The sequence below is a fragment of the Procambarus clarkii genome, chromosome 3, assembly GCF_040958095.1.
Source record: "Procambarus clarkii isolate CNS0578487 chromosome 3, FALCON_Pclarkii_2.0, whole genome shotgun sequence".
In the NCBI taxonomy this organism is placed as follows: domain Eukaryota; kingdom Metazoa; phylum Arthropoda; class Malacostraca; order Decapoda; family Cambaridae; genus Procambarus; species Procambarus clarkii.
This window is the reverse complement of record NC_091152.1, coordinates 17,425,021-17,435,132: the sequence shown is the minus strand read 5'-3', so window position 1 is coordinate 17,435,132 and position 10,112 is coordinate 17,425,021. Positions and strand designations below refer to the sequence as shown.

The window sequence follows — 10,112 nt, the reverse complement described above, 5'->3', positions numbered from 1 at the left end:
GTTAGCCGCTGAGGCTCCCCCAGCGTCGCCTGACGTTCCCCCGGTTGTCGCAGACCCTCTTCCAGATGTTGCGGTGCCGTCGGGTGATTCTCCTGCTCCTGTCACTGGTCCTGCTGCTCCCGTGGGCCTTCCTGGTGCTCCCTGTGAGGCGTCGCCGTCTTCTCACTTGTCTTCGGCTGCTGCGCCTGGCCCTGCATCCTCACCTCGGGTCCCGGCTGTGCTGGGTGTTGGGGTGGCTGCGGAGCCTCCTGCTGTGTGTGGTCCGGTTCCCGCTGTGGTAGAGGTTGCTGCCATTCTGTGTCGGGCGTCGGTTCGTCCGGCTAGTGGTGCCCATGTTTCTGGGTCCGCTTCCGGCTCTGATGATCTTCGGCCGGAGCCCAAACGTTCCAGGCGTTCGTCGTCTGCCTGGGCCGATGTTGGGGACTTCAGTGACTGTGGGTCTTCGGATGTTGACGGTGTGGCCCCGGATGCGTTGGTGGCTCCGCGGTTAGTGGAGGTGGAGGTCCATGTGCCTGCTGGTGGTGGTGACTGTGTCTCGGGTGTGCCTTCTGTTCCTTCACCACCTGGAGCCTCTCCGCGGTGGGGTGTGGTGGCTTCCGCTGCCAGGGATGGTGGGAATACTGGTGATGGGCGTGGCCTAGTGATGACCTTAAGGAAGGATGTGCGCCGATCGGGTTCCCGGCGGTCGTCCGGTAGTGGGTCCGTGGACGTTGGTGACCCTGTAGTGGTACCCTCTGTCCGGGTCCCTCCTGTGGGGGTGTGCATTGGGGGTCTGGAGGACGTGTTGCCGGCGTCTGTGATGCTGCCGGGTCACTGGTCGCGGATTGCTAAGTTAAAGCTATTTGAGGACCCGAGGGAATTTCATGATGGGGCAAGTCCCATGCTGTGGGTGCGTGTGGCGATGCCTCAGGAGTGATACCGTCTGGGTCCCGTGTTTACGGGTGTTTGTTGCCCAGGTGCCGGATGAAATGGCGTCCCCGGTGGATGATCCAGGCCCCTGGATGTGGTTGCTTTGGGAAGCGTTTAATGCACGGTTCCCTCGGGACATGTTTCTGGAGAAGTATGTCCGCTGATTTCCTGTTTCTGTGCTTATTTTTGTACTGTATGCCCTTCTGGCTGTTTGTTTGCCCTCTTACAGTTTGTGCCCGTGCCTCTCCCTTTGTTTGGGACGAGGCAGGTGGCTTGGTGTGAGTGTTTTTAGTCATGTGTTTGTGTTATTACTTTGCCCTGTGTGTTATATTTATGCTTTATGTGTTGTGAGTGTTTGTTGTCTGCTGTGCTTTGTTGTTGTATTTCATGTTGTTCATCCTGATGTACTTTGTTTGTCGGTCCTTCTGGCCGGCGGTTTCTTGTTTTGTTTTTGTTATATTTCACTTGTTTTATTGTATTGATTGTATTTCTCTTGCATACTTGCATGTAAAAAAAAAAAATTAGCTACGAGTGCTTAATCCCTCTGCCCATAGACAGATCTGATCAGTCCAAGGAATTACAACAGGTTAATTACGGCACAATTGATTCCTGTTGTTGTTATAGATTAAGCTACTCGGAACAAGTTCCAAGTAGCACGGGCTATGGTGAGCCCGTAACTTACCTGGCACAGGAGCGGGGCAAGAAGCACGGGCTATGGTGAGCCCGTAACTTACCTGGCACAGGAGCGGGGCAAGTAGCACGGGCTATGGTGAGCCCGTAACTTACCTGGCACAGGAGTGGGGCAAGTAGCACGGGCTATGGTGAGCCCGTAACTTACCTGGCACAGGAGCGGGACAAGTAGCACGGGCTATGGTGAGCCCGTAACTTACCTGGCACAGGAGCGGGGCAAGAAGCACGGGCTATGGTGAGCCCGTAACTTACCTGGCACAGGAGCGGGGCAAGTAGCACGGGCTATGGTGAGCCCGTAACTTACCTGGCACAGGAGTGGGGCAAGTAGCACGGGCTATGGTGAGCCCGTAACTTACCTGGCACAGGAGCGGGACAAGTAGCACGGGCTATGGTGAGCCCGTAACTTACCTCTCACAGGAGCGGGGCAAGAAGCACGGGCTATGGTTAGCCTCGTGGACGGAAGATGTCTCCCGTCAAAATTGATTCCGATCATGACAGACCGGTCAACCCCTTACATTAATCAATCAATTAATGACAGCTCATTAAATCGTTAACACTACGTTAGTCTTCACTTGACAATTCCTCCACTGCGTGAACTTCACTGTGACTGTTGCCCTTACACGTCTCTACGTTAATCACAACAATGTTCAACGAAACAACACTGACCTCGTTAAGAAAATCGTGACCCCCGGTGACGTTAAATGACTTTAATTCTCACGGAATCCTTCACAGTACACAACGCATTCCACCAAGGACACAACTTGTCTACAGTTTACACACGGTACAACACAGTACATCACAGTACATGACAGTACATCCTTGCCACTCACGGCAAAACTTGTAAATGACTTCTCCAGTAAATTATCTTCCAATAATTCACAACTCCGTGTTCTATACTGCTCCGTGGTCTCCGTTTAGTCTCCGTGGTGTAGTGGTAAGACACTCGCCTGGCGTTCCGCGAGCGCTATGTCATGGGTTCGTATCCTGGCCGGGGAGGATTTACTGGGCGCAATTCCTTAACTGTAGCCTCTGTTTAACGCAACAGTAAAATGTGTACTTGGATGAAAAAACGATTCTTCGCGGCAGGGGATCGTATTCCAGGAACCATAGGATTAAGGACTTGCCCGAAACGCTACGCGTACTAGTGGCTCTACAAGAATGTAACAACTCTTGTATATATCTCAAAAAAAACTTTACCACAACACGACAGTAAAATAAGCGCTGGCCAATATAGTTAAAGAATTATTAATAACCAAGGGAACCTCCCTGTTACCACTTTCACTGCAGAAAAGGGAATCAATTACATAAGCAGCACATATAGAGAAATGAAACACTTTAAGGATCACTTTACTCCACCACTGAATGTGTCTCTATGTGTCCTCACACACGTCAACCTCACAGTTGGCTCACACCTCAACTGATGACGTCAAACAGGGGTAACAGGTTTAAGGTGGACCTCCTTCACTCAACAACACAGCTCCTGGGGCAGTAATATAACGTATACCAAACAACAACACTGCCCAAACACACAAACATAATGATGTCATCAGCATGCCCCATATGCTAATGATGTCACTATATGCAATCAGTCAGCAATCGCAATTACTGACTCACCACACAACACCATAATAATTGCATGCAAATGAAACACCTGGAAATGGTACAGTAATCAATGATCATAAACCAAATAGCTTACCCATCATACATCAAGATAAGTTTACATACATAATTATACAGACCTCAGGGTGTCTTCTGACAACCCTACTGCCCTGGTCTGCCTACCTCTGTAATGACAGACCTCAGGGTGTCCTCTGACAACCCTACTACACTGGTCTGCCTACCTCTGTAATGACAGACCTCAGGGTGTCCTCTGACAACCCTACTGCACTGGTCTGCCTACCTCTGTAATGACAGACCTCAGGGTGTCCTCTGACAACCCTACTACCCTGGTCTGCCTACCTCTGTAATGACAGACCTCAGGGTGTCCTCTGACAACCCTACTACACTGGTCTGCCTACCTCTGTAATGACAGACCTCAGGGTGTCCTCTGACAACCCTACTGCACTGGTCTGCCTACCTCTGTAATGACAGACCTCAGGGTGTCCTCTGACAACCCTACTACACTGGTCTGCCTACCTCTGTAATGATATAATTAACATGCGGCAACATGGCATTAATCTTGACTCTGAACGATATATATATATATTAAATCGACAGATCAACAATCATTTATATGGGAAAAAATCTCTACACTGACCGGTTTATATACTCAAGTTAGTCTACACACAAAATATATCCATATACATCTACATGTGTAGTTCTGTGTATAACATACACCCTCACGTCACAACACAGACCTTGACGTCAGTACAGACAGATGCCTCTCAGCTGCTTCCCTCGCCTGGCAGGTGCTATATATGAGGCAACACAGCTGGTACCAGAATTATCATCAGTCCTGAGACACTGTAACTACATTATATAATAATGAGTACTCACGTTACCCCTCTCTTTACATTCATCCCCCCAGTCACACCCTCACTTGCTGCAGCACTGAAGCTGTAGAACACCTAGCTCGCTCCCACGTGCGTCGACTAAGTGTGGCCCTACGGAGTGTGGCCAAGGCATGTGGTCAAGCATGGCCCAAGGGGGTGGCCAAGGCATGTAGCCACCGCATGGCCCTAAGGGGTGGAGCTCGTACACCGGGTGTGATAATGGCGGGCGATACAACATGGCGGACATGGCAAGGTGGAATTTCAAAGTCCAACATGGGCCTGTAATATCCTGAATATTAAGCTCCCATGAACACTGAGAAGCCCTGCCCAATTCCACCACTTGCCAGTTATCATAGACAAGACAACTCATCAGATGTGAGTAATAACATCTGATACACCACGAGGCTTGCCTGGTGCTTCATGGGTGAACACTGTCCTCTAGAGTTTTACACAGTTCCTTCCTTACTTCTTGGCACAAGATCATGCAAATTGGATCCAGACACGATCCACGATGGCAGGATTACTGTGCGTGATGAGTAAATAAGGATAACTCGGCGATTAACGGTGGTGGAGGTGGCAGACACGCCACCTCCACCTGTAGGGACTCCCTGCCCACACGATCGCCACTTCTAGGCTAACTTCTGGTGGGCTAGGGGACTCAAAAGATGCCCTTCTCCCCTCACCTTGTCTTGACCAATCAGAGCAACGTCGGCACAGCCTATTGTGCCGCTACGAATCACAGCCTTTCGCGCCTAAACATCACCTCGAGGCTGAGATGCCTAGACGAATCACAGACAAGACGCCTTGAGGCGTCCCGTGACGTCACAAGGCGGGGGGAGGCAACGTTCACCCCCCCCCCTCCACCTCTAAAACCGTTGCCTAGCGAGTTCTAGTACCCTCTCATACCACACACTCAAGTCCCATTTCTCAGAAAACAGAATTAATTCTGTAACTCTCTCTACAGAGCAGTCACAGACTCCTGGCTAGTCTTAAAAGATAGCCCTAAGCATAAGCTTTCAACCAACATCACACACGTGCATGTAACTTCTTGTCTAGAGCGCACTAGAGCGACTCTAGCTTAATCTAGAAACTAGAAAGCTAGCTGAGGGAATTTCTATTCTCTCAATCTTGAGTGAGCTTGCGAGAATGAACATTTGTGGTCGGCTTCTTTGTTGGTTACTTATCCATCAAGAAGTCATCTGTGTTTGTCCAGGTGGCATAGAAGCGTAACTAGTGACTTCGAACTAGGCTCCACACAGGGAAGTGTCCTCAGCTCCACATTATCTAATCTATATAAATAAAAATGGAAATGCTCGTTTGTTCATAACCGCTAATCTCCGAAAGTTCTTCACCGATTGCTTTGAAATTTTCACAGAACGTTCCATTCTCATCCGAGCAGGTTTTTATATCCATACTATATAGATGTCACGTCTGTGACGATAAAAAAAACATGGGTTTTCTGAAAAACTGTGTTTTTCATGTGTTTTTCATGAAGGAAATCTTCGAAACTTTTTTACCGATTGTCTTGAAACTTTTACACAATGTTGCTTCGAATAGGCGCATCTATTTATATATCCACTATACACATGCCTCACCTGTGACAGGAAAAACATGTTTTTTCTTTTTAAAACAGCGCCATCTGTTGGACGTAAGAGAAACACACACTGTAATCCCTGAAAGTTCTTCACCGAGTGCTTGGAAATTTTGACACAACGTTGCATTCGAATAGGTACGTCTTTTTATATAACTACTATATAGATGCCAACCCTGTGACAGGTAAAAAACATGCATTTTTTGAAAAACAACGCCATCTGCTGCACGTAATAGCAACACACATGCTATACTAAATATGTTACCATTCCATTTCAATGTTTCCAATTGCATTTATAAATTTTATTTTCATAGATTTCGATATATTTTATTTTTGATTTAATTATTTTGTGTGAATTGCGTTGAAATTGAGCTGTGTTGTTTACCATACCGTTCATTTCGTGAGTATAGTTTATTTTTTTTATTTTTTCATAATTTAATTCCATTTTTAACAGTTTTTTTCTTATACTTCAGTGATGGGAACATCAGATCACTTGATGTTCCAAATTTTCTGATGGGAACATCAGACCATTTGGGAAATCATCGAACGAGGGAGAGGGGAATGGTGGGGAGGACGAGGGGACAAGGGAGGTGTCGGTAACCTAAACATAAAATCAGGAACATCAATCAATCTGCAGTATGGTGTCTATTAATCTTGTTTTAAATTACTAATCAAGCTGTCAATGTAATCAATCAGAGCTTTAATATAACAATGTGCTTTAATATACTTACTAAGCTCTCTCATCTCATTTTTCTCTTGCAATGTATCTTTATCATTTATCAATTCTGATAGAATTTACCTACTTAAAATTATCTGCTAGATTAAGGACCTGCCCGAAACGCTGCGCGTACTAGTGGCTTTACAAGAGTGTAAATACTGTACTATCCAATGTATTCTCACAAACCCAATGTACCTTCTTGTATATATATAAATAAATAAATAATAAATAAATAAAAACATTTTAGTTACTTCTAATGAAAACACATTGATTTTTATAATTTGTACTAGAGCAACATTTTCATATGCCTTTTTAATGATCTTAATAACACGAAACCTCGCTTTATGACATGAAGTAAAAGTCCTCGAATTTGGTAATATATAGACATTTTTCACGTTTTTCATGTATGATTTTTAGTAAAAATATTCGAATTTACTAACATTTCGCAACTACCTCAAGTCTCCTCACGATATGTGAATTTGTCTACAAATCTCAGGATTTCGCATAATATTGCGTTTTTAAGCAAGTTTTCGTGCATTATGTTTTGTACTAAAAATCATCGAAATTAGAAATATTTTGACGTTTCTCAACCTTTTTTCCTGTATGTCCACGTGGTCGGGGGAGTGGTCCATGTGGGCGGGGGAGTGGTCCACGTGGGCGGGGGAGTGGTCCACGTGGGCGGGGGAGTGGTCCACGTGGGCGGGGGAGTGGTCCACGTGGGTGGGAGAGTGGTCCATGTGAGCGGGGGAGTGGTCCACGTGGTCGGGGGAGTGGTCCATGTGGGTGGGGGAGTGGTCCATGTGGGCGGGGGAGTGGTCCATGTGGGTGGGGGAGTGGTCCATGTGGGCGGGGGAGTGGTCCATGTGGGCGGGGGAGTGGTCCACGTGGTCGGGGGAGTGGTCCATGTGGGCGGGGGAGTGGTCCATGTGGGCGGGGGAGTGGTCCATGTGGGTGGGAGAGTGGTCCTCGTGGGCGGGAGAGTGGTCCACGTGGTCGGGGGAGTGGTCCATGTGGGTGGGGGAGTGGTCCATGTGGTCGGGGGAGTGGTCCATGTGGGCGGGGGAGTGGTCCATGTGGGCGGGGGAGTGGTCCACGTGGTCGGGGGAGTGGTCCATGTGGGCGGGGGAGTGGTCCATGTGGGCGGGGGAGTGGTCCATGTGGGTGGGGGAGTGGTCCATGTGGGCGGGGGAGTGGTCCATGTGGGCGGGGGAGTGGTCCACGTGGTCGGGGGAGTGGTCCATGTGGGCGGGGGAGTGGTCCACGTGGTCGGGGGAGTGGTCCATGTGGGTGGGGGAGTGGTCCATGTGGGCGGGGGAGTGGTCCATGTGGGCGGGGGAGTGGTCCACGTGGTCGGGGGAGTGGTCCATGTGGGTGGGGGAGTGGTCCATGTGGGCGGGGGAGTGGTCCACGTGGGTGGGAGAGTGGTCCATGTGGGCGGGGGAGTGGTCCATGTGGGCGGGGGAGTGGTCCATGTGGGCGGGGGAGTGGTCCATGTGGGCGGGGGAGTGGTCCACGTGGTCGGGGGAGTGGTCCATGTGGGCGGGGGAGTGGTCCACGTGGGTGGGAGAGTGGTCCATGTGGGCGGGGGAGTGGTCCATGTGGGCGGGGGAGTGGTCCATGTGGGCGGGGGAGTGGTCCACGGGGGCGGGGGAGTGGTCCATGTGGGCGGGGGAGTGGTCCACGTGGGCGGGGGAGTGGTCCACGTGGGCGGGGGAGTGGTCCATGTGGGCGGGGGAGTGGTCCACGTGGGCGGGGGAGTGGTCCACGTGGGCGGGGGAGTGGTCCATGTGGGCGGGGGAGTGGTCCATGTGGGCGGGGGAGTGGTCCACGTGGGCGGGGGAGTGGTCCACGTGGGCGGGGGAGTGGTCCACGTGGGCGGGGGAGTGGTCCACGTGGGCGGGGGAGTGGTCCATGTGGGCGGGGGAGTGGTCCACGTGGGTGGGAGAGTGGTCCATGTGGGCGGGGGAGTGGTCCACGTGGGTGGGAGAGTGGTCCATGTGGGCGGGGGAGTGGTCCATGTGGGCGGGGGAGTGGTCCATGTGGGCGGGGGAGTGGTCCATGTGGGCGGGGGAGTGGTCCATGTGGGCGGGGGAGTGGTCCATGTGGGCGGGGGAGTGGTCCACGGGGGTGGGAGAGTGGTCCACGGGGGTGGGAGAGTGGTCCACGGGGGTGGGAGAGTGGTCCACGGGGGTGGGAGAGTGGTCCACGGGGGCGGGAGAGTGGTCCACGGGGGTGGGAGAGTGGTCCACGTGGGTGGGAGAGTGGTCCACGGGGGTGGGAGAGTGGTCCACGTGGGTGGGAGAGTGGTCCACGTGGGTGGGAGAGTGGTCCACGTGGGTGGGAGCGTGGTCCACGGGGGTGGGAGAGTGGTCCATGTGGGTGGGAGAGTGGTCCACGTGGGCGGGGGAGTGGTCCACGTGGTCGGGAGAGTGGTCCACGTGGTCGGGAGAGTGGTCCACGTGGGTGGGAGAGTGGTCCACGTGGGTGGGAGAGTGGTCCACGGGGGTGGGAGAGTGGTCCATGTGGGTGGGAGAGTGGTCCACGGGGGTGGGAGAGTGGTCCACGTGGGTGGGAGAGTGGTCCACGGGGGTGGGAGAGTGGTCCATGTGGGTGGGAGAGTGGTCCACGGGGGTGGGAGAGTGGTCCACGTGGGTGGGGGAGGCATCATGGACCAACTCTCCCTGATGGCTACACTCCCTTTAAGACATCGATCGGGACGACGCTTGTGAGAGTGAAGGGTGAGAGGGAGAGATGGAGAGAGAGATAGAGAGAGATAGAGAGAGATAGAGAGAGAGAGAGAGAGAAAGAGAGAGAGAGAGAGAGAGAGAGAGAGAGAGAGAGAGAGAGAGAGAGAGAGAGAGAGAGAGAGAGAGAGAGAGAGAGAGAGAGAGAGAGAGAGAGAGAGAGAGAGAGAGTGTGTGTGTGTGTGTGTGTGTGTGTGTGTGTGTGTGTGTGTGTGTGTGTGTGTGTGTGTGTGTGTGTGTCTGGACATAACGTGACCTGGAATCAACCTCACTGAGGACAAAGTCACTCTCCTAAATCTGGGTATAAACTGTCACGTTATGTTCAGACCGAGTGAGATGGCCCGGAAAGTGGAGTTGGAGATTCTGTTGGACGACATATTCGACCTCGAGACACAAAAGAAGATCACCACCAAAGATACCTTACAAGCAGAACTTATTGCGGATTGAAAGATTCGAGGCAACTACAGAAGCACCGTACTGTCCCCCGAGCTCAAAGCGGCTGCTAAGAACCTTCGTGAGAACAAGGAGATAGTCGTCAGGAGAGGTGACAAGTCGCCAATATACGTCATTCTTAAAAAAGACGAATATCTGGCGAAAATGAACCTCATAATCTCTGACAAAACTAAATTCCAAAGGGTAACGAAGGACACTACAGTCAAATTGAAAGCAAAGGTTAACAGATTGATCGAAACTGTGAACGCCAAGAAATCCGGACTCCACCTGCCAAAGATTATTGGGGAATACAAACCTGGATATGCGTATGGAAATGTCAAGACACACAAGCCTGGAAACCCACTTCGGCCAATCATTAGCCAGATACCCACACCCACGTACAGACTGGCAAAGCAACTAAACGACTTGCTGACCCCTTATGTCCCTTGCGCCTTCAGCCTGAAGTCTCCAAAGGAATTTGTTGACTTACTGCGGGGAACACAGGCCACAGGAATAAGAGCCTCGTTGGACGTAGA

The 10,112-nt window shown here is 51.1% G+C and overlaps 1 protein-coding gene across 1 annotated transcript; it reads right to left on the bottom strand.

The window, feature by feature from the left end:
- Nucleotides 1–6,918: 6,918 nt before the first annotated feature.
- Nucleotides 6,919–9,006, bottom strand: LOC138368563 (uncharacterized). Its single transcript, XM_069331088.1, has one exon. It carries the CDS (start codon nucleotides 9,004–9,006, stop codon nucleotides 6,919–6,921), a length of 2,088 nt encoding a protein of 695 aa, XP_069187189.1.
- Nucleotides 9,007–10,112: the final 1,106 nt, after the last annotated feature.